Below are 23,894 nucleotides of genomic sequence, written 5' to 3'. Positions count from 1 at the left end.
CCTCCGCTGAAGCCTTCTAAAGTCTATGTCGGGTCCCTGGGGTGGATGAGGTCACTCCCAAGGGAGAGACAGCCCCAAGCCAGGGAGCTAAGTGTGCCACAGGGAGGAGATGCAGTGCTGAGAGTTCTGGAGTGGTGTGGGCGCCCGGAGTACAGTATCACTGTACTCGGGTGAAGAGTGACAAGGTGGGGGGCCCTTCCTTGGGGCTGCTAATCTGAGATCCGGAGGTGGGGATGAGCTTCAGGAAGCTACAGAGGCTCCGAGAGATGGGAGAAGCTGGAGAATATGAGGACACGGTAGAGATTTGCCTTTGGAAGGGTTTCAGTAGTCAGTGGGGGCGTGGTGTGACCACAGGGAGGTCACTGAGGGCCCTGGGAATCATGGGGCCTTGGGCAAGGGCAACAGACAGCCTTACACAGGCACCTCCAGCCATGAAATATGACACCTCTGCTTTCGGGAAGCTTTCTTCTTTGAACAGTGTGTGGTGTGGACCCAGACTCTCTAGTCAAGAAACAGCTGGGGCTGGGGATTTAGCTCAGCGGCACAGCGCCTGCGCGGCAAGCGCAAGATCGTGAGTTCGATCCCCGGTACCGGAAGAAAAAAAACAAAAAAAAAAGGAACAGCAAACTTGGTCATTGCTTACGATCATGATCTGCTCCGGTGGGACCTGACATTTCGCGAGTGCCTGGACTAGTTTCCACAGGCAGGGGCTGTGCAGCTGGGCACAGGACACTCTCAGCTCACTTCCTTTTGGTGCTCAGATGCTTAGCAAGCCCTCACTGGGCCCTCCCGGGCTCCGTCAAGGGCTCCCAGAGGCAACGGTAGGGGGCATAATTGGTCTCTGCTCTTACGGCGAAGTAGCCAACATGGATACGAAAATAATAAGCACAAAAGTCAAGAACTAACTGTAACTTATGCTGAAGGCTATGGTGGGAAATACAGCGACAGGAAAACTAACAGTTCAGTGCAGAGGGTGGGACCATGTGGGGTGAGAGGAGCTCATCGGGAAAAGGGGTGCCTCCCGAGATGGCACGGGTGGCAGCCGGAGGGCGGGGCTTAATGAATGAGAGGCAGAGAAGTGATAAATACAAAGGAACACTGAAGAAAGCGGAGCCCAGAATCCTGGGTCAGGGTTGGTGTTCTGTGTTGTACCCTAAAAGCCACTGTGCTGTTAAGCAGAAAAGAGACGCAAGACTCTTTGCTGGGGTTGGCGGGCTTTAGAGTCTAAGCCCAGGGCTGAGAAATGCAAGTAAAGGTAAGAATCAGGACTCGAAACCATCTGTCTCCCCTCTTCTTGGGGAGAAGCACCCAGTGGTACTTTGCCAGTGAAAACATTTCCAAAGGGGTTGCTTAGGCCAAGGGTTGTCAAGCTCATGGACCAAGCAGCTCACCTCTGGGTTCTGTCAATAAAGCTTTATTGAAGCGCAGCCACGCCCACTGAACCTATCCCTGGCCGCTTTGCTGCTCCAGTTGCTAAGCTCAGTGGCTGCAGTGGAGACCATGTGGCCTGCAGAGCCTCAGAATTTTTTTCCATCTGTCCCTTTGCAGATGTTTGCTGATCCCTGACAGATGCAGAGTGAGGGCAGGACACATTTTCCAAACAGAAATCTTTTGGCTCAGTCTTCCCAGTATGGAAATTATTTCATTCCTCTGAAGAATACCTGAGTTTTAACTTCTCTTGTCCTTGTGCACTGTACAGGAATCTTCCCTTACACTTTGGTTTTAGAAAGTCGGGCTTGGAAGCCAGACTTGGGACTCTGATCATGACTTGTCTAAGCTTACACCGCAGTGCTAAAGGGTCCTGATGTGTTATTTTATATTTCCTCTGAAATGCTCATTTTTCTCTGCACTCTGTAAGGCATGAGTTTTACTCCTCTAAAAGGAGTTTGTAGCCCTTACAAAAATAAAGGTGGCTTTTTGCAGGAGAATTTCTATAAGAATTTACTCTGAGGCGCTGGAGATTTAGCTCAGCGGCACAGCGCCTGCCTGGCAAGCGCAAGGTCGAGAGTTCGATTCCTGGTACCGGAAGAAAAACAGAACAAAACAAAACAACCCAGAAAAGAATTTACTCTGTTCTGAGACAGAAGCAACCTCCGAAACCCAACAACAAAAAGGATGACACGCTAACAGCAGAGCCCCTTTTCCGGTCCCTTCCTGCTTCCCGACCCCACCATGCCTGCAGACTCCACAGGCGCTTCCAGATCCACTGATTCACAGAGCGGAGCTGATTTTTGCTTGGAGAACTGGCCATCTGCCTGCCAGGCACCAGCGACCATTGGCAAAATTATGGGTTGATACGAAACAGATGGGCTTTCTAGTCAGATGCGCTGTTTTTTTCCACAATACACATGGGCAAAAAAAAAAAAAAAAAAGGCTGCTTCAGTAACGTCTTGATTTTCCACTGGTGTCAGAGGCATCAATGATGCCTATTTGTCTGGTCCTCGTTTCAGCCCCAGTGCTGGGTGGGGGATTGGACAGCTGCAGGGGGCTCCGTGACTTGGGGAACGCTGAGGCCCAACTTCCGGTAAGATCTTAGAGGACCCTGTTAGCGTTGGAATACAGATACTGGGAGAAAGCTTTGCATTTCCCTAAAATAAATAGTCATTAACACCACCTAACAAGAACACACTGAAACTGCTTCATCCTGGGCTTATCACTCAGATTCCATTTGGCAGTTTTTGCGGGGTTATTGCTGTCTGAGTTGATCCAGGGTACCTGACTGATCTGTTTAGGAAAAGCTGGCTTAAGCATTGGCCAAGATTGCTTCTCCGAGCCTTTACTCCCCTACCATCAAGTGGTGCTTTGCAGAATCCGCGCACAACGCCTTCCCTGCCGCGTACTGACTCTGCAGCCCTAAACTTGAACATTGTGTACCTGCCCAGAGCCTTCACTTCCCAAGTATAAAATGGGGCTGACGACGTAGCCCCGAGTCCTCCAGCTGTTGACCTGGAGTGAACACCCCGGAATCTGGTGGCCTCCCCTTGGGCATCAGTTCCTGAGTGTTTGCGGGTGGGCTGGACGTTCCCTATGGAGCTTAGCCTGCTCTGTCCTTCTCTCTGCCCAGCATCTCCACCCACAGCCCGGGGAAGGACAGAGATGACGTCTGAGAGGACCGTGGCGCTGAAGAAGGCCTGGGGCTGCCTGGGAACTGTGGTTCCCTCATACCGAGGGGCACAGACAAGGCTGCAGGGCCCCACTGGCCAGCAGCCCGCTTCTCCCTCTACTTTAGTCCTTGTGTTCTAGGCTGTGTGTCTTTCGTTCATTCATGTATTTGTTTGCTTGTTTGTCCGTGTAGCCTGTGGTCTTGGCCCTGCGCTGGGCGCTGAACACGCGGAGTCCCTGGAGTTCTGTTCGCCCCATACTCAAAAACAGCCCTGCTGCCCTCCCACGTGCTGCAGTGGATCACGGGTTCCAATGGACACGCTCGCAGAGCTGTAGCAAAGCCCGCAGAGGACCAGAGGGGAGAACTGTGAACGTTTCTGGGTGTCTGGGCCCTTTCCCTGGGCTCTCCCGCAGCCAGTCCCTTCTGTGCAGCCTGAGCACTGCACCCCTCTCTGAGCCGTGGTGGGGGTGGCCCTCCGTGTTCCTAGGCTCAGCCTACCTGAAATGCTGTGCTGTTCAATCGTTGGTTGAGAATTTCCCAGGAGTCTTCCATCAGGGAAATATGAAAGCCATTTTTAGAATTTGGTTTTGGAGGTTCAGGCCCATGCTGGGCACTGTTCTATTAAAACACCCGGCCTTTGTTTTGAGGCGGGCTGTCCAGCCACCCGCCTTGCTGCCTGGCCCCGGGCGCTGGGTCTTTTGCCCCTGGTTGCTTCGCAGGATTTGTGAGCTGCTTTCATGGTTCACCCTCGCAGCCCTCTCCTCCTCCACCCTCCTCCCTGACAGCGGCGTCTTGTGACCCCGATGGCCCGACTCTGTCTCTTTGATCCCACTCTGTCCCCCACCGCTGTGACCTGAAGAGTTGTTTCACATCAGTGCCTGTTTTCCTCATGTATTGATGAGTGATAAAAATAGCGCTGCCCTCTGGGGTCGTGCAAGGGAAGGAGCTAATTCGTGTTAGTGCCGCAGACGCTGCCTGTCATACAGCAGGTGCTCATCGACACGGCTATTACAGCAGCCTCACTTTCGAGGCTGTCCCGCAAGGGCGGTGTCTCCTCCCGCCTGCGGCCTTTAGCTCTGTTCCACCAGGGCCTGCTGTCTCCAGTAAGATTCCTTTCTACATGGCCTCACCATGAGGCTGACTTGAGCCACGCCCCTCAGCGATGTCCCCTGTCCCGAGACACAGGTCCTCTTGACCAGGCCCTGCCCCCTCCCCAAGTTCAGCTTTGTCTCCTTCATTCCACACACCGTGAAGTCCAGCTCACAGGTTCTCGAGTTCAGGTGCACAGCCCAGGTCGGGAAATCAGGAGCCCTAGGGACTGCTCACTTACAAGTATGTCATTGATGAAAGTTTTCATTTAGGGACCCCATCCTCCCAGGTATCTTTGGCAGTGCTGCTGACAATAGATGGTGTTTTCGTGTCCGTGCGTCTGTGTGGGTGTGGTGTCACTAACTGGTGCAATGGAAGGGGGCTCCTCTGTGTAGATCCCCATGTTATACACAAACATTTTCCCGGGCCTTTGAACCGCAAAGACTGGCTTCACTCTTCACCCCGCAAACACTCCCCGCTGCCATACTTTGGTGAATCTGCACCTTTAATTTAACTCCGACTCAGATTTTAGTGCCCAACCCAAATACCACCCCTATTTCCGCACACCCCAACAGCCTTTCCCGAGGAAGAGCCGCTGCTCCTGCAGCCGGTCCCATCCTTCCTGTGCACCTTACCTTCCTCTGTGGCCAGCGGGTCCGGGGGCAGGAGGGTCCCCAGACCCAGTGCTGCGTTTGTTCCAAGACAATGTCAGTGAGTACTGCAGACGGATTCGGGGGTCAGGGCCAGGAAGGGCTCAGCAAGGAAGTAGAATCGCTGGCCTTAGAAATTCAAATTACAACACGGAGAGCCCATCTCACCCCAGAAGGAATGGCCATCATCAAGAAGCCAAGCAACAGCAAACGCAGGCGAGGCCGCAGGGAAAAAGGAACGCTTCTGCATCGTTGGAGGGCTGCAAACTAGTACAACCACGGCAGAGATCAGCATGGAGATTCACCAAAAAACTAAAAGTAAAAATGCCACTGGACCCAGCTATTGCCCTTGTAGGAACCTTCCCGAGAGTTAGAGTTGTCGTATTACAGGGATCCACACATACTCATGCTTATAGCAGCGTAACTGATCACAGCTAAACCTCAGAAGTGGCCTAGACGCCCATCCACAGGTGAATGGACACAGAGAATGTGATATATACGCACAGTGGAGCCCTACCCTGCCATAAAGGAGGGGAAACGTGAGTCTTTCCTAGGAGAACAGATGCACCCTGAGGCCACACGATTAAGCGAAATAAATCAGACACACAAGCTTAAAGACTGCGTGGTTTCTCTTAGATGAGAAACCAAAATTATAAATAAAAAGCAAAATAAAAGCAAGATAATAGGAAATAGGGAGATCTGCAAAGGGGAAAAGGAACAATGGGGGCGATGACGACGAAGAAGAATTAAAGGGAAAAAACTGGAAATAGAGGAAGAGTTTGTAAACAAAATGGGCCCAAGAGTCGGAAGGAGCGGAAGGAAAGGGAAGTGGAGGAGATAAAAGGAAAATCAAGACGCCACACGGGAGTACCAGCTCCGCACGGTAACTGTAATCGCCATGTACGGCAAACACGTACTAGTAACAAAAACCGAAACCAAACCAGCCAAACAAAGCCGCCCGAGAAGTCGGGGCCACACCCCCTGGATCCACACCCCGCCTTCCGTCTTCCGCTCTCACAGCGCATGTCCATCTGCAGGTGAACGCTGCCGTACTTTTTCCCCCTCCGAGAAGGTGTGAGCTTTGCGTGCGGGGAGACTGGTTTTTTTTGTTTTTGTTTTTGTTTTTGTTTTCCAGTACCAGGAATCGAACTCACAACCTTGCGTTTGCCAGGCAGGCGCTGTGCCGCTGAGCTAGATCCCCAGCCCCGGAGGGAGGCAGTGGATGGCTTTCTTTTTGTATTGAACTCAGAGCAATCGCAGCACACAGGACACCCCCAAATAAGCAGTGTCTGATGAATGATTTTGTGAACAAATGAATGAGTGGGTGAATCGAGCCAGGAGAAAAGTCATGTTTCAGCATCACCCAGTGCAAGGAGCCCCGTTGTCGCTCAGGGGTCACCATTCGGCCATAGCAAGGGTGCCCGGGCTTCTCCTTCCCCGGTGGTTAGGGGTCATGTCCCCAGGAGGTGAAGGGGACGGCGCGGAGAGCTTACGGGTAGGCGGTGAGGGAGCAGGAACGCCCGAGGTCACTAAGGAGTAGGCAGTGCAGTCACACGATGCCGGCTGAGAGTGGTGCCAGTGTGTGCAGCCCCGCGCCCGGATTCTCGGGCACGCACACGTGCATTTGGACAGTCTTGAGTGCTGGGGGCCAGCATGGGGGGCTCAGGGATAAGAGGGGCGCAGTGCCTGTTCTCGCGGAGCGAACTTAGCTCCGCTGTCAAAGGCGGTGAACCCCGTGTGACAGCTGAGGATGATCGGAGTTCAGATGAGCGGTCATGTGACTAAAGGATGCACCGTGCCCCAGGCGTGGAAATCAGCACAGGGCTTCAGCGGCATCGGCCAGAACAGCGCCCACTTCCTGGTCTGTGGGATCCGTGGAAGGGCCAGCCTGTGTCTGAGAGGGGGCTGGGGGCAGTCGGGGTCGTCCAAGGACGGCTGCGGGGCTCCAGGGTCAGCAGGGTGGGGCCCGCCACAGCCGTCACTGGGAGCCTCAGGAGGCCGCGCATGGAGTGGCATGCGCATCCTCAGCGGCTGCCACATGTGGGAAAGTGTCTCAGTAATGAGCTGCTAATGCCTGAGAGGTGCAGAGGTGTCCCTGGCACTTAGCACCACTGCTCCTGGGAGGCTGGGGGGGACCCGCTAATGGGGACCTGCTAATTTCTCTGCACCGCCTGGAATCTCCGCTGTGGGAAGGAGAGTCCTCGGGGCCCCAGTGCTTATGACGGAGCCCTCGCCTCCTTCCCCAGTGGCACAGCAGCGACTTAACCCTCCTGCTCTCTGGTGGCGGAGACTCAGCGGCCTGGCCCTGGGGCAGGGAAGAGCGGCAGCCGGGTCTGGGGCGCGGTGCTGGGATCACACCGCACCAGGCAGAGCCAGTGCGGGAATCTGGCATGCAGACGCGGCGGCTTGCCCAGGGGCGGGGTGAAGTAGGAGGTAAACAGAGCCGGTTTTGGGCTCTGGTGTGTAGATTTTTCCGTGTGCTGCTCCTTTTCGCCCTGGCTGCTAGGAATCTCAGGCCATGCATGCGGCCGCTGGAGCCCACTCTGTGTCTCTGGTGGGGACCTAGCCGCCCCTGATGCTGCTGCAATGCTCAGACCCCCTTCCTCAGACTCCTGATGACCCTCACCTTGCTGCGGCGGTTCACTGTGACAGCCCCAGAGCCTGCACGCCGGAGCAAGGCGTGCTTGAATAAAGCGGGATCGTGCCCTGTCATCTCGCAGGCTGGGCCGTCATCCGCATCCTCACACAGGCCGGAGGGCTTGGGGACCCGCCCATCCTCGTCCTGCCAAGCCAAGGTTTCCAGGAGAGCGGCTTCCTGCGGCCGTGGGGACTGGCAGTTCCGCTCCCATCTGGCACCCGTGGGTGGAGGAGGAAAGGAGCGGGAGCGAAGCAGCACGGCAGGCTCTGGGAGGAGGGGCTGTCTGCGCCCTGGGCACACAGCGGAGCTCGGGGCGGTGACAGCAGGCGGGGCCCGTGGCTGGCTGGGCGCCGGGCGCTGGGCGCTGGGCCACCCTGGAAGACACGTGGAGCACGGCAGCGCGGTGACTTTATTATTAATGCTTCCATTAACGCGTGTTTGCGGTACGCAGTGCTTGCATCCGTCCTGGGGAGCCGCTGCACGGACAGACTCTACGCCTCACTCTTCTCACTTCCCCTGCCCTCCCCCCCCTCTCATCCATCTCTAGGTCCCTTCCACATTTGCAAAAGATCTAGCTCTGTTTCCTACCATCTATCCTTTATTTTGTTCTTCAAATTACTTATGCTTTGGGTTTCTCATACAAGAGAGACGGTGTGAAGTTTATACTTCAGTGTCTGATTTATTGCACTTGACATCTCCAGGTGCATCTGTCATCCTACGGTGACTCCCGTGTATCCTTCTTTATGGCCAAGTAGTACTCCACTGTGAGAAAACACGTTTGCTTTATCTGTTCATCTGCTGATGAATGCACAGACTGCTTCTGAGATTTTGCTTTTGTGAGTTGTGCTGCTGTGGGCATGAACATGCAGGTACCGCTGTACGTGAGGTCTCTAACCCTTGCAGGAAGGAGCCTAGAAGGGAAACAGCTTCTGCAGTGGTTTGCAGAGCGGGCTTGCCCAGTGGGAGGGCTTTCCCATGGTGCTGCCTCCCTGGCCCCGGTGGGACTGGAATAAGTAACACATTCACGGGTGACTAGAGTCGTGCCCTATCTTGATGTTATCCCCCATGCCGTTGTCGGGGGGGGGGGGGGGGGTAATTTATGGTCTCCCTGGACATAGCGCAGGGGGTCTCAGGAGGTCATAGCAGCCACCAGGATTGGTAGTTCTGTGGCTGGTGAAAATGGCTAACGGTGCTATACCTCAGTTTGCTCACCTGTGGAATGGACACAAACTGTAGCTCACAGATCTGTCGTGAGGGTAATATAAGATAATGCACAGCCTTGAGCCGTGCTCACTGCATAATGCCGTGGCATTACTGATGTAACATAAGTTATCTTAATGACACTGTTTCTGAAAGTTACCCATCCCCACCTGGTTTGCATATCCAAGTGACCATAAGGCCTGGACGTAGATATTGTTGTACACGGACCTCACGTACTGTCAGTAAGTCCCGTGTTGTGCTGTGGGCTGCCGTTTCCAGGCCAGCCCGTGGTCACCCTGTGTCTCCGTGAGTCTTGCGGTCCTACTGTGGGGGCTGGCCACGCCCTCCAGCTCACAGAGGAGGAAATGGAGGCTCAGAGAGGCACAGTGGCCCTTGTGGGGCAGCCCTCCGGTGGCCACTCCTCGTGGGGCTCCCAGGAGCTGCTGGCCAAGGCCCACTGTCCCTGGGCACGAGGCCCTGCCCTGCGGACACCCGGATGCTGCCACACCCGCTCCTCCCAGGATGGGCCTGTAGGGCCGGTGGTGGCCCGGGGGTCGCTTGGGCAGGGACATGAGAAACAGAGCCCCTTCCCTGGGTCTGAGCGTCCTGCGTCACAGGCTGCTGGCCCTTGGGCTGCAGTGGCCTCCTGTCGGCTCCTGTGCAGCTCTGCTCCTCTGGCCTCTCGGGGTCTTGCTGTGGCTCAGGGGTCACTAGAGACCAGGGTCACGGCCCCTTCTCCGGGAGGAGGTGAGGTGGACTAAACTCCTGGGCGTGGGGTTGGAGTGTGGGCGGGTGCGTGGGGGAGGGGACCTAGCCAGCCACCTCCCACCCAGAGACCCCGGAAGCTGCATCCGGGCCTTACTGCCGCGGAAGGACGCGTCATAAGCTATAAAATAGTGCACGGGAAAATACGCGTCTCCCTGCCCTCGCAGCCCGTTAGCGCTGCTCCGTGTTCTCCGGGCGGAAGCGGCAGAGTTTTCCGTGCGCACACCTGCCCGCACCCGTGCGCACACCACTCGCCCCTGTGCGTGACCGCGGCCCTGCATGAGCCGCACGTCCTGCAGCTTCCCCCAGGCCTCTCTCCCGCCCTTGCTTTGTCCCTCTTCACACCGTCACCTGGGTTGGTGGGAGGAAGGACAGCTCCTCAGCCGGTCCCCCACTGGGGGCCACGGGGCCACTGGGCTTTTCCCCAAGGCGCAGTACGGCCGGTAGCCCCAGGACACTGTGTGCGTCCCACAGTGCGGGCCTCGCTTGTCCCGCTCGGAGGCAACTGAGGCAGCCTCCCCCTCTGTCCGCTCCTGGGCTGACTCCTCTGCAGCTGCTCGCTGGGCCCTCAGACAGCAGGCCCCACGCTGGGGTCTGCAGCGGCGCCAGGCCTGCTCTTGCCCTTTCACAGCTGGGCGGCGCCCAGGGTGCCCACACAAATGGCCTGCAAAAGGCCTGGCTTCCTGGAGGAGGGAACAGTCAGCTGAGTAGACTTTTGCAAGACAGAAAAACTAGGAAGAAGAGCAGAGTGGATGCAGAGCAGGCGTCGCATGAGCCAAGGTCCTGGGGTAGGGACCCAGGAATTAGAAACTCCTTGAATCCCCGCGGGGAGGCAGAGCTGGGTGAGGCCACCTACCCGAGCAATGAGAGGCTGCAGAGGGTGGGTCTCCATGCAGGGCTTCCCAAGCTGGGCCTGCCCGTGTGCACACCCTGGTCAGCAGGAGCCCCCAGAGCGCACCCCGCTCTGAGGACCCTCCTCAGCTCCAGGCTCTGGGGAGCCACCATGGCCCCCCGGATGAGGGAGAGGCTCGCCGGGCCCTGGCAGCCAGGTAGCTCGGTGGTCACCCTCGGCCCGCCCTCGGCTCTCCTCCTGCAGATGAGATGGACCGAACCCCCGCTGTGCGAGCCGAGTATCTGGTCTCAGGGATCCGAACTCCCCCCGTGAGGAGGAACAGCAAGCTGGCCACCCTGGGCAGGATCTTCAAGCCCTGGAAATGGAGGAAAAAGAAAAACGAAAAACTGAAGCAGACGACGTCAGGTGAGCTCCCCTCGCGGGAGGGGAGGGCGGCTGAGGCCCGGACATGCGCAGTGCTGCGGGGAGGGCGGGCCTCTCTGAGCACTCTGAGGACCGGGGCGCTCAGCCACGCTCAGGTCACCTCCCCCACGTGGCTGGGCTGCTCACAGCACCAGCACGACCCACGCCGAGGGTCACATCGGGGCCCAGAACGCAGGAGTGGCAGAGGCCCTGGAGCCTCCAGGACCCACCCAGGTGGGACCGGCTCAGGGCCGAGCTCTGCATAGCATCCTTCTGCCCAGGCCCGAAGACACACACGTCCCCTGCCCTTGCTCTCACAGGCTCTGACAGCGCAGGGCCAGGCTGGGCTGTGATACTGAGTCTGTAGCAATCTCACTCAACCACCTACTGAGCAGCAAGCACTCAGCTCACAAGAGAAAACCACGGCCCCCAGCCTCACACACACAGAACTCACTCTGCTGAGGAAGGGGCCGGGTCCCCCCGCAGGAGCGTGGCTGTAGCTGGCCTAGCTCTCACTACTCCTAAGGGCAAACTGGGTAGATCCTGAGAGTCACGGCTCCTTCTCCGGGATGACAGACACACAGCCTGCTCCCCTGGCCTCGCTCCATCTGGGTCCACAGGTCCCCATGCTCCCACCCGAGAGTCCAGAGGGTCCACACCCACTCCGGAGGCTGCGTCTTCACACTCTGCCAGTGCCGGCTCTGTGGGAAGTCGGGTTGCGCCAAGCGGCCCCAGTGCCCCTGCCTCCTCGGAATCCACCGCGGGAAGTGTGCCGTGAGACCACACCCTGTGCCGGGTGGGCGCCAGGAGGCGACCACAATGCAAGAGGCCACGACAGCGAGTGTGAGGCAGAAGATGCTGGGGGCATCTGGCACACGTGCCCCTTGCTGCAGGGACAGCGATCTCACGTGGCCCTGCCCCCTGGGGGACGGGGAAGCAGGCTGAGAGCAGGACCCGCCCAGGTCTGAGCGCTGGAGACCTGGGTGGCTCTGCTCGAGGCCCTGGGCTCCGGGAAGGCAGGGCACCCCAAGGAGCAAACCTGGGAGGAGCTGAGCCTCTCGGGGCCTGGGCCTCACTGCTGGGCCCCTTCTCCGTTAGCTGTGGCTGAGAGCAATTAGCAAGTGCGGGACCTGTGGAATTAGTCCGGGTCCTTGGGGACAGGCCAGGAAGGACCTGTCTCCGGCTGCTGCTTCTGTGGGCCCCAGGGCCCCATTTCCTCCCAGCTCTGAAGAGTCGCAGACTCCGGGGCCTCGGGGACAGCCGAGATGAAGCCTGTGCCCGCAGCCGGCCCTGAGGTTGGGGGTGGGTCTGCGACAGCCGCAGGTTCGCCTCACACTTCGGTGCACACTCCATGAAATTTCCTAAGCACTCAAGAAATCGACTGACAAACTCTCTTTGGCAAGAATGAAAACAAATTAAGCTCATTATTGAGGACCTTGTAGGTGCCTCCTGTGTGCCAGGCAGGAAGCGGGGAGGGCCAGGCCCTGCCCCAGTGGCTCCCTGGCACCTAACTGCATGGGCCGTGTAGCAGGTGTTCAGCAAATGCCTCTGAATAAATTAATGATCGCCCCTTCCTCCGTGTGGCGGCTGCCTCCTCCACCCGGTCTGTGCTCAGGAGGCTGGGTGGCCCTGTGCGTCCGGGGCATCTGGGAGAGTGGGTGGCTTTGGGGTGCTGCCTTCAGAGCAGGCACTGTGCTCCTCAAGGAGACCTCAAGGTGTTCGGCAGCTTTGCATTTGGAAACGGGTTCACCTGCACACAACGGGGGCGAGAGAAGCGGACTGTGAGCTCAGGAGCACTGCCTGTGGGGAGGGAGGGCAGGAAGTGCTACTCTGAAGGAGGGATTGATTCGATTTGGGCAGCTGGGTACACTGTCCATTCCGTGACTTGTGGGTGCCGCAGACCTGCGGTCGGCGGAGCCCTTCCGGGGGAGACATGCACAGAACACGGGGAGGTAGGGAGCAGTGAGGGAAGGCTCACAGAGCCTCAGGGAGGTATCCTCAGCCCCGGGGGCAGAGGAGGACGCAGCCGGGGCTTCTCGGTGCCGGCTAGGAAGGGTCAGGAGCAGCTGGGAGGAGGCTGCTCTGCCCGCAGGTCCGTGTGGAGTAAATCACACAGCGGTCGCTTTACGCACCCACGAACCCGCTTTGCTTTGCTGTTTCAATGCTCACGGCTTAGCAGACCGCTGAGTGGCCGAGCTTGGATCTGCCAGAGCAGCGGTGCCCCGCCCGCCCCCACGGAGGCCTCTGCCCGGGTGCGCGGCCCAGACTCACCTGCGTGTCCTTGTCCGCAGCGCTGGAGCGGAAGATGGCCGGCAGGCAAGGCCGGGAGGAGCTCATCAAGCAGGGGCTGCTGGAGGTGATGGAGCAGGGTAAGTGGGGCCCACGGGGTGGGGGGCAGGGGCGTGTGCTGGCCATGCCAGCTGGATGGCTCACAGAGCCCGGGGCGCCCATCAGAGGATGGGACGGAATCAGAGGTGTCCTGTGGCCGGGTATGGGACAGGACATATGAGAAGGGACACTTCGCAGCCTCCCGGGCGGGAAACATGCCCAGCCCGAGCCAGGAGCCCCAGCAGCAGTGTCCATCGGCGAGGGTCAGGGCGCCCCCTTGTGGGCACTGAGCGCCGCTCTTTCCAGGGCGCGTCCGACAGCCTGCGCTTCCGCCTTCCTCTAAGGTGGTGGCAGTGGTGTATGTTTGAGGCTTAAGTTTCGGGAAAATTAATTTGACTTCTGCCAGCAATAATTCCCAGCACTCCCGTGACAGCCCGGGCTTTGCACCTCGTCCTTGGGGCGCAGGTTACAAGCAGGGGGTGTGGGGACAGGGACAGACCCTGGTCCCGTCTGCAGTAACAAGTCTGGTCTCGGTGCCCACGGCCCTGTCTGCGGGCCTGCGGCTGGTCGTTGTCACTAGCACAGTTAACGGGCAGCGCCCTCCTGTTCCTGCTATGGACCCCGGTCACTGTGGGGCGCCGGACTCGGGTCCTGACACCGACCCTCCACGTGCTGGTTCTCGGAGGTCTTAAATCTTGCTCAGGGGGTTTTATAAAACCGCACTGCCCCTTAGGAGTCTCTGGAGCTGGACCGAGCTCCGATTTGTGGCGTCTGGCCTTGCAGGGCCGGTCGCCTGCGCCTGTCAGAAACATCAGCTCCCGTGCTGTCTGCAGCTAAGTAGTCCTGGCATCTTCGCAGTGTGGCCCAAGTGTGGAGACTCACAAAAGTCAATGCACTCAGATTGTGGATGCCCAGGCCATAGCTCATAAACCCAGCTGCAGCCCAAGGCCTCTGCCCTCGTTTCGCTCCCTTACCTTCAAGAGGAGGGGAACCTCCATGGGCAACTTTTAGTACCACAAGAAAGGTGTTCCCCGCAGACGGCAGCTTGGCCCGAGGTCCCGGGGCGTCTGGGCATGTGACACTGTCCCGACTTGGATGTGTGGAATATCATTGCTGAAATACACATCTGAGTTATTTTAATTTCAGTAGGACTCAAGTGTGCCCAACCCTGGCATTTTGATTATGCTGCCGGCAAGCTTTTTTTCCAATCTTCGGGAGCAGGAAAGGGAAACGGAAATGGTGCTAGAGCCCACCTGAAAATGTTATTTTTGATGACTAAGGAGGAAGTAAGCATGTAGATCTGATTACTGTCCAAAAAATGAAGCGATAGTTTGAATGACTGAAAAGGAAAGCTGCCAGGAGTGTGGTTTGGCTTTTTTCAACTCTTTTTGTAAGGTAATTTTGTTGAGTGCCATCAGAACAGAGGCTCAGGGGTCAGTGTCGGGCTGGTGCCAGGCGGGCAGCGGGAGCTGGCATCGTGTTGCGGTGGGCCTTCCTTTCTACCCTTTGTGTACCTGCTGGGGCTACCACGTGCTTGCTGGCTTAGGGCACTGCTGTGGGTGACAGGCTGGCCGCCCGTGGCTACCAAGGTAGATAGATAGCAAACAGTCAGGCTTTGGGGGTTCTGCGTAGTCAGCTTTTCATTGTCATAAAGAAACACGCGCGGTGGGCTAACTTACACAGAGAAGAGGGCGACCTAGCTCACGGACGTGGAGGTTCAAGGGCGCAGTGCCGTCATGGGCTCCATGCTGGCCATGGCCTTCCTGCTGGCCGAGTCCCAGGCTCTGACGTGGCTGGCGAGGCAGGGAGCGAGCCTGTCCCTGTCCGTGTGTCTGCCTGCACTCATGCCCTTTTCTTACTCAGTCGTGGGGCTCCACCCTGATGGCCTCGTCTAGTCCTTGTCACCCCCTAGATTCCCCCCTCTGGACCCCATGGATTAAATTTCCACCCCCTTAGTACCACTAACCTGACCTAGGGGCTTAAACTCCTGCCTGAGTTTGGAAGGAAAAGCCCAGGACGGGTGTGCAGCCAGTCAGGCCACTCCTGGCTGCTGTTACGGGGCGTAGCAACCACGGGCTCTGCATAATGAGCACGCAGGGCTGTGTGAGCAGAACTTTATTTATCTATACAGATATTTGAATTTCAAAGACCTTCATGCGACAGGAAGTACTACTTGTCTTTTGTTCTTTCTCCCCAAGCATTTATAGAGGTAAACTCCACCCTTAGCCCTGGCTGCACGAGCAGGCGTTAAGCTGGCATGGGTGCTCAGGCTGCGGCGTGCCTGCCCCACCCTGGCATTGCTCTTCTGCTGCTGAGCAACCAGGAGCCAGGAGCCAGAGCGGCCCGCGGCAGGCTCTGTGCTGGAGAGCCGAGCTTGCACCCACTAGCTGACACAGCGGAGTTCTACTGAGTGCCCACTGTGTGCAGCGTCTGCGTTAGCGGCTGAGGATTCGGCGAGCGGAAGGCTGTTCTCCCCGAATGCGCACTCCTGGAGGGCACGGGCCTTACGCAACCCCACAAACCGAGCAGAATCACAGGGAAGGTGAAGGTGGGGCTGTGACGAGGGCCACACAGCACCCTAAGATCATGTGAGGGAGCTTGGCGGATTGGGGTCTGGGAGATGTGGGGGAGCCAAGCGGCAGGCGGAACACACAGCCTGGTTTCCACAGTCTGCTGCACATTGGGATCTCTGGGACTTTTTTTTTCTGGTGCTGGGGATGGGACTCAGCGCCTCCCGCATGCTAGGTGAGCGCTGGACCGCTGAGCTGCAGCTGAGAGCTTAACAAAAATCAAAACAAAACAACCCCTTGCTGAGCCACTCTGAGGGGGGGCCCTGCCTCAGCACCAGTATGTGGTGAGCTTGTCAGCTGATTCCACCTTCCCGCAGGGACAGATCCAGGAAGTGAGGACCAACTTCCGGCCCAGGGCGCAGTAGATGGGAGGCCCCAGGGGTGGAGGGGAGCAGGCCCCGGGGGCAGGTGAAGGGCGCTCCAGTGGTGGGCGAGGTTGAGGGAGCTGGTGGGCGGGGAGCGAGGCTGAGGCTTGAGCTGCCTTCTGCTTCCCTGCCCCGGGCTGGGGTGACACAGGCCAGTGTGGCCACTTTTTGAGCACAGCTCAAAAAGCCATGCAAGGCTGGGGGTAGACAGCGTAGCCAGTGGGGCCTAGGCTGCCCTCGGGCCTGGGGTTTCTGCAGTCCATGAGCAAGGCCAGTGTGGGCCGAGGCAGGAAGGAAGGGGCCACGAGGCTTACCTCTGGAAGGGACCGGCTTCTCAGGTGGGGGCCTGTGCAGCGGTTCTCTGCTGTGCACGAACTCCCTTGAGTCCACCCGCAGTCAGAAGACCTGAGGAAATGTGGACTTGGGCTCTGGGTCATGGTTCCCCTGCACCTTGAAGTCAGCCCCTGCCCCGCCCTGTTCATGGGGCCATCCCTCCGACAGGTGTTACAGCTGCCCCTTCCTGATTCGGGGAGCTCCGCGGGCCGTGGCCCACTGGGCGTGGGGAGTAAGGGCTGACCCCTGCTGGGGCTGGGCACCTGCGGGTGGTGACCGTGAGCCTCCCCAGGCGGCCTGCCTTAGGGAATCAGGCCTCAGCGCAGCCTTCTCCGGAAATGAGGCCAGTCTGCAGCCGCGGGCGCCCCCGTGTGGCCGGTCACCCTCACTGAGCTGCCTGCACCGCGGCCCTGGCTTCAGAGGCACCCGCTCACATCCCTGCTCTGTCCCCTCCTCTGAGACCCCTGTGACCCAGAGGAGCAGAGCCCGGCCCTGGGCGTGCAGGGCACGGGCCACCCCCGGCCCCTCGATCGGGTCCCCTGCCAGCAAGCTAGGCAAGGCCGGCGGCTGCGTGCGTCTCTGCACTGTTCCCATCCCTGGATGGCTTTGCCCAGGGTCCCCGTGCGTATCAACCTAGCGTTTCTTAAATAATTGAAAGGATTTCATTTGCCGTCATATTTAAACCAGAGAGCGTTATTGCCCTGGTGCTGTGTCCAGGGACCTGGGAGTCAAGCAGCTGCGGGGAAACTGCAGTGACAAGTCCAGTCTGTGTGGTTTCCACGCGGCAGGGGCACAGGGGCTGTACACACTGCGTGCGGTACACACGTGCATGTGTGTGTGCAGTCCTGTCCCTCTCGCAGTGACACAGGCGTGCTGTGCTACACTCCCTCTGCAGCCCTCAGAGGATGAGGGCAGTGGACAAGAGGCCCGGAGGGAGGCCACTGACCCTACAGTGAGAGAAACAGGCCATGAGACCCCGCCCAGGCCCCAGCCAGCGTTTCCTAGCAACAGCCCTGCCAAGGCTATTTTGGGAACTGTAACTTCTCATCGAGCATGATTCTGAGCTGCAGCTTCGAGCGCAGCTCAAAAAGCCATGCGAGGCTACTCAGCTGCAAACCCAGGTAGACCCTCGGCCTGCAGGTGGGTGCGGGGCCTTGCGGGAGAACCCTGCGCCTGACTCTCGTGCGCGCCGTGATGATGCTGGCGGAGAAGCAGTTGTTATTAAGAGCAGCGGTGGGCCCTCAGGCTGGGGGTAGACAGCGTAGGCAGTGGGCAGCTCCCTCCTCAGGCCAGGTGAGAGGGCCCGCACCCGCCCACCCGCCACAGCGTGCCGGCTCTCACGTTTCGAGCTTCAAGATACCTAGGCCTGCTGAGTGGCTGAGTTCCGGGCTGCGTCGGGGTCTTTGCCCGGTCTAGAGCTGGGCTGGCCACAGAGACCATTTTGAATGTGGTCCAGGACCTGTTTGCCTACAGCCCCAAAGCTGGGTGCTTCTTAATAAACCTTCTTAATACAGGGTTTGTGGAGATAAGAACCTGGGGCAGAATCACAGCATGAACGAATAGCATGCGGCCTCCAAGGCCAGGGGGTGTGCAGCTGCTTCTTTGTGGGAAGAGGCCTTGTCCAGACCCCGGGCAGGCAATGCGCCTCTCAGATGAGCTGGGTCTGTGTGTGGATCCCCAGACTCCTGGCAGGGTTGGCCTTCTCCCCTGTCCCCAGCAGCCCGAGGGGAGGCAGCACCAAGCTCAGTCCCTGGGCATCATAGGGAAGACCCGGCGAGTGTCCTGGGTGTGGGAAGGGCGCTGTTAAGGGTGGAAACTACCCTTCCCTGAGCTGAGCTTGCTGGCTGCACACAGGCTCTGGCCGTGCCAGGCCACCTTGTCATCTTTCCGCTGGTCAGAAACCATCATCTCAGCAGCACCATGACAGCACGCACGGAACACTTACGCTGCTCCAGACCCGCTCCGTTAACTCACTTAATTCTCACCAGAATGCCGTAGCATTGCAAGTAACGTTGCTCCCCCGTGTGTGTGTGTGTGTGTGTGTGTGTGTATGTATGTGAGTGTGTGTAGGGGGGACGCACACATGTATGTATGGTACTGGGAATTGAACCCAGAACTTTCCCAGTGAACTGTGTCTCCAGCCCCTTTCTAAATTTTGAGACAGGGTCTTCCTAGGCCATTGAGTTGCCTAGGGTAGACTTGAACTTGAGGTCCTCCTGCCTCGGCCTACTAGAGTGCTGGGATCACAAGTGTGCACTACCAGGCCCGGCTCATCATCCCCAGCTTATAGATGAGGAAATGGGGATCCAGACGCCTTTGCTGGTGGGATGCATGAGAGGGAGGCCACGTGTTTCTTGTCCAGGTGGAACATGGCGGGCAGTGAGAGGGACACTTGGAAGGTGCAGGACAGCAGGCAGGGGTCGAAGCTGACCTGGGCAAAGGGAAACCTTGACTGTGAAGCAAATCAGTCTCTCACTCCTTGCAGGGAGGCAGGGTCGGGGGCAAGGTCAGGGCAGGCGGGCACCCACACTGTCCCATGGTTGTGGGAGAGCGTGTAGGTCCTTGCTGTGGAGGATTCACTTGGGTGAGCCTGACCCTCAGCGGCCGCGACAGCCCCTCTTTATACCTGTCCGGGAGCCTCGGTGTCACCCGTCCTGGAAAAGCTGGACCCGGAGACCAGCTATGCTCTGCCCCTTCATTCTTGGTCTCAGATGCCGCAGTGGTCATCTCTGTGAGCTCAGAATGTCAGCAACCCAGGGGCAAGGATGGCGTCTTAGTGGCCTCTACCTTGCAGGGCCGGTCAGTGCCCTGTTGCTTCCTGTGTGACTGATGGTGCTCTGCTGGCGCAGAGGTTAAGTGCTATCCACTGCCACAATAATGTCACGAAACACACCGGCCCAGCACCTCAGGGCACCTGCCAGGCAGCGCTGTGGCCACCTGTCTGGGCTGGCGCTGGCCCCGCTCCACATGCCTGTCCTCCAGCAGCCACCTGGCCGTCCACAGGGGGGAGCAGGAGGGAACCACGAACTGGGGAAGCCACTCTCGTGTGCAACCCACCAAGGTCCCAGGGACAGAAGCTGGGAGACAGGAGGGGCTGCGGGGGGCCGCAGAGGGACCTGTCCAGGGGATGGGCGGGCGGGCAGCGTCCAGGCGCCTGCAGGGGCAGAGTAAGAGGGTGCGTGGCGAAAGCCCGGGCCCTGGGTGTGCAGCGTGCCCGCACTCACCCGAGGGCACAGGCGGTGGAGTGGATGGAGAGGGTCTGGCTGTCCCGGGACCCAGGACGGCATCCTGCATACGTTTTGGCCCCGCTGACAGCAGCCTCCTTGCAGATGCCGAGAGCAAAGTGTGCAGCCCTGACGGAGGGCGCCGGTCCACGCAGAGCGAACCGTCCACCCCCAAGCAGGAGGCCCTGACTTCGGACGACATCCAGCCCGGAAGCCCCTCCGCTGCCACCGGGACAAACCAAGCGTCCCTGGATGAGCCTCTGTCCTCAGACACTCATTCGGATGATGCAGGTACTGGCGGGACACGCTGTGGGCAGAGCTGTCCCCGATGGCCGGGGGCCCGGGTGGGTGCAGTGCCTGCCTCAGGCTCCGTCAGGGGCCTCGCTGGCACTCGCGGCCCCGCCCAACTCTGCCGGAGCTCTCTCCTCCATCTCTCCCCTAGTCGGGCGCAGCAGATGGGTGGGTGCCAGGGGGCTCACAGGTGACTTCAGCCCTGTGCCACTCCCAGGACATCTCCGCATTTTCAGCGGGACCCTCTGGGTAAGAAAGTCCCCTGAGGGGACACGTCCAGGGAGGATTTCAGCGGATGCCAAAGCAGGAGGTAGGGAGGAGGGTAAGGAGCTTCCTAGCAGCTGCATCCCATGGCGCGTGGCCTTCCCCTGAGATGCGAGAGGGACCCCGTGTGCTGACGAGGCCATGTGGTGCTCTCGCAGGCTCTTCCTGGCCTCTCGTCCAGCAGAATGGCCTCGTTTCCCCTCTGTTACATGGGAGAAGTTACGGGGCCCCGTCAGGGTTGTCTGGAGCCCTGGAGAACTTAGCATGGCGTCGGCAATGTAGAGGGCCTCTTGCTGGAGGCATTGAGGGTCCTGTCTTAACAGAACAGGCCAGGGCTCTCGCCAGTTGTAGGGAAAGGGGAGGAAGGAGGAGAAGGATGGAGAAGAAAAGCTCAAGCCCACCAGAGCCCCTGCTGGGCTCTGAGGTACCCGCGCCCTGTGGCCCACTGGCAGGGACTTTAGACCGTCTTCTTGGGGACAGTGTGTAACGCCAGGGGCTTGTCTCCTCCTAAAGGCCCAGCCACGAGTGTGCGGTGACAGTGTCGGGCCGGGGGTGAGCTCCTGGTCTTTCCAGCACCGTGGGAGGGTGGAGAGCCAGGCTGCAGATTCGGACGCCCTGGGTTCTGCTCAGAGCTGGGTGGGGGTCTGTGTACTCCTCTGCCCGGGCAGTGCCGCACTGACCCTCTCCTGGGGCTGCCCACCACCGTCCATCCACAGCCTCCCTGCAGCCCTGACCTATCTCCCTGTGGCTGCCCCGGGCCCGCTCTGCCTCCCCACGACGGCCACTCCCGGCCACACTCGCTTAGCTGGCGGACACCATGGGGACCTGGGGTCGGAGAGCTGTGGCCCCAGAGAGTCCCGGCTGTCACAGGGAGGCCCACTGACTTGCCTGCGTCTGACTGAGCCCCTGGTAGCTGACCTCAAGCGGGGACAGCGGTCGTGTTTCTGACGGCCAGTACCAGGGAAGCCCTTGTGCCTGACCCCGCGCCTTTGGGGTGGCCGGGCTGCTGTTAGCACCCTTAGCACCTTGGGGCCCTCGCTTCACCGCAGGCTCTCTGCACGGCGCCAGGAGGAAGGCGGCTGCTCCTGTCAGCCCTCTCTCCGCCTCGGCCACTGTCCAGACGCTGGGCTTGGAGAGGGCCACGGGGCAGAGAGGGTTTGCGGAGGCTCAGACTGTGTACAAAGGTTTCCTAGCTGCTCTCGTGTCAGGCCTGCGGGGTGAGCAAGGGGAGGGCGCCCAGGACGGGCGCAGCACATGCCAAGGGAGAGAGGGACAAGGCTGACGAAACTGGTCGGGAAGATACGGAGACAGGGCACTGTTGGCTCTGAGTCCAAGAGCATCCAAGGCAGCCCTGTCCTCGCTGTGTGTGTGAGTGACAGGTGTGGCCTGCGCTAGTGAGGCCATTTCCACAGGCCTCTTGGGTGGTCTCAGATGGCCAAGGAGCAGCAAAGACAGGGCTCTGGCTCAGCTGCAGGTGACCGAGTGTGGCAGAGCTGGGCCAGGGCAGAACGAGGCAGCTGGGCCCGAGGACGGAGCACAGTGGGTCGCCTGGAGAAGCGGCTGGGCAGGTGGGCAGGAGGGGGGTGCAGCCCCACCCCCAGCCCTCCCGCAGCTTCCTGTGTGGGCCACGAGATGACCTCACCGGGCTGCACGGGACAGGGAGAAGGCACTGTGACAGCGCGGTGTGTATTTCTGATCACTGGTGCAGGCAGCACTGCTTTCTCACTCGGGGCTGTGAGGGAGATTTTCTTTTTCTCCCAGAGAAATTATAATGAAGGTGTGCCTTCCTTTAAGGAAGTCCAGCAAACAAGAGCAGACAAGCACGGGGGAACACCCACAGCCTCTGAAAAAGGAGCCCAAAGCCAGGCTTCCTTCGGCTTCTAAGAAAGACAAGCTTGTTCCTTGAGGACACGTTTGGCTTATTCAGTGCGTGATCCTGGCGCTGCTGGTGAGGAGAGCCAGCCTGGCTGCCCAGGCCTGTGGGGTGCTTCCCTAAGGGCTGCAGGCACTTCCCTAAGTGCTGTGTGTGCAGACGCTGACCTCGGTGCTGAACACACACTGGTAACGCTCATTTACCCTGGAAAGAGTCCGCACGGAAGCACTTGGTGAGGACAGGGAGCACACACACAGGCCAGGAAGCTCCCGAAGGCACAGAGACGGGGCCTCGGAGCAGCGGGCACGCTGACACCAGGCTGGCCTGGGAGTGGAGCTGACTGACCCCACTACACTGCATGCCCCTGGACAAGTCATTTGACCCCTGAGCCTGTTCCAGCAACTGTGAGAGGGTGTCCTCACGTCGACCTCTGCAGGCAGCTCACATTTAATCAGGAGCCCCCGGAAAGCACTTAGCCCAGTCTGAAGGCACAAGGGCTCTCAGAAAGCGTCTGTGAGCAAGCCTCATCGCTGTCTCGCCTGCAGGGTCAGGCGCAGGCCTGGGGAGCGGCCCGTTAGTGTGCAGAGCTCCCTGTGACACTGGGCACGTGCTCTGGGACATGGGGCACCCTGCGGCTTGCGGTTCAGCTGGGACAGTCCCAAGGTCTCATCCCCGCTTCAGGCCGGGGATCCGACACCGGGAGCTTTGCGCCTACATTAAAAAGCCTGGTCTTCCAGAGTCCTGTCCTGAAGGAGCAGTTGTAACTTAGTGCATGGGCATTAAACTCACTCTTTAAAATATTTGCCTGTGCTTTAAAATGTTTCAAAGATGTTTAAAACGCATGCACAAAAATCCAGATGCGCAACTTTTTTCCAGCCGTCTAAGCTGCGGCCCCCGGGCCTGTCCCACCCAGACTCTCACTGAGCACAGTGAGGCCGTCCTGCAGAGGGCGTCCTGTCTGTGGTGCGGGCCTGGCCCCTCCGATGGGCGGGCAGCCCCATCATGAAGGTCGAGGACGTGGTCTCTGGGGCCAAGGGCTGTGTTGTCAGCTTCCGACCTCCAGTGTGGGCCTGGGTCATCGCACAATGGAGACGTCACCGCACGGTGACAGTTGGCTCCTGAGGTCACCGTGAGGTCTCCTCAGAGCTTGGGGAGGACCAGCTGTTACTCCGACGCTGTTGTCTGTCACTTAATTCCCGCGCTCTGCACCTCAGCACCCAAGGGAGCTGCCCACATCTGGGCCCAGTCCCTCTGCGCTGTAGGTGATTTCGTAACAGACAGATGTCACCTAACCGCAGACTCACAAACAAGCACGACATGTGAGTGCCTGGCCTGGGCCTGGTCCTCTGCTGGACCTTGGGCAAGTTCAAGGAGACCTCACGGTGCCCTTGCAGGTGACATTCTGCACCCAGAAAGCCCCCCGGCTCTTTACAGTGGTGTCCACCACCGTACCTGAAGAAAGTGCACTGGCTGCATGATCTTATATCAGCTCCATTCTTTAAAATCAGAAAATGAGTCCAAGGAGGTTAAGTCATTTGTCCAAGGCCACACAGCGCATGAGTGGCAGAGCTGGTGTGTGCCTTAACCACGTCCCGCAACCCAAACTAGACCAAGCGGGAGACAGAGCACGCTGTGTTCTGCTTCTGGAACGTGAGCTGTTTCTGAGGTCTCACGTAGGAGCTCTCCGACTGTAGGCTCCAGCTCGGATCCTGCCGTGGCCTGTGTCTGTCCGGCCACCACGTGGTGCTCTGGTCGCGGCCCGTGAGCAGGGAGACCACAGTAGGTGTCCCTCCCTGCGGCGCAGACCTGCTCCGCACTCCCCTGGTGGCCACACCGGTGGTACCGGGACCCTCAGCTCCCTCCTAGAGTCCAGCAGCCCCCAGCCACATGGCTCTTTAGACTAATTGGAATGACATACAATTACAGCTCAGCACCCAATCGCAGCA

General features: G+C 59.1%; 1 protein-coding gene across 1 annotated transcript in view; it reads left to right on the top strand.

The window, feature by feature from the left end:
- Positions 1-23,894, top strand: part of Phactr3 (phosphatase and actin regulator 3) — a 147,328-nt gene that overhangs the window by 47,874 nt on the left and 75,560 nt on the right. The window contains exons 2-4 of the mRNA XM_005410046.2: positions 10,542-10,703; positions 12,992-13,069; positions 19,626-19,811. Of these exons, the coding sequence (XP_005410103.1) occupies positions 10,547-10,703; positions 12,992-13,069; positions 19,626-19,811 (421 nt within the window). The 5' untranslated portion in view covers positions 10,542-10,546. The remainder of the gene's footprint in view (positions 1-10,541; positions 10,704-12,991; positions 13,070-19,625; positions 19,812-23,894) is intronic.

This window comes from Chinchilla lanigera, unplaced genomic scaffold (genome assembly GCF_000276665.1).
Source record: "Chinchilla lanigera isolate Chin_1 unplaced genomic scaffold, ChiLan1.0 scaffold00127, whole genome shotgun sequence".
NCBI lineage: Eukaryota > Metazoa > Chordata > Mammalia > Rodentia > Chinchillidae > Chinchilla > Chinchilla lanigera.
This window is presented reverse-complemented; position numbering and strand designations above follow the sequence as displayed.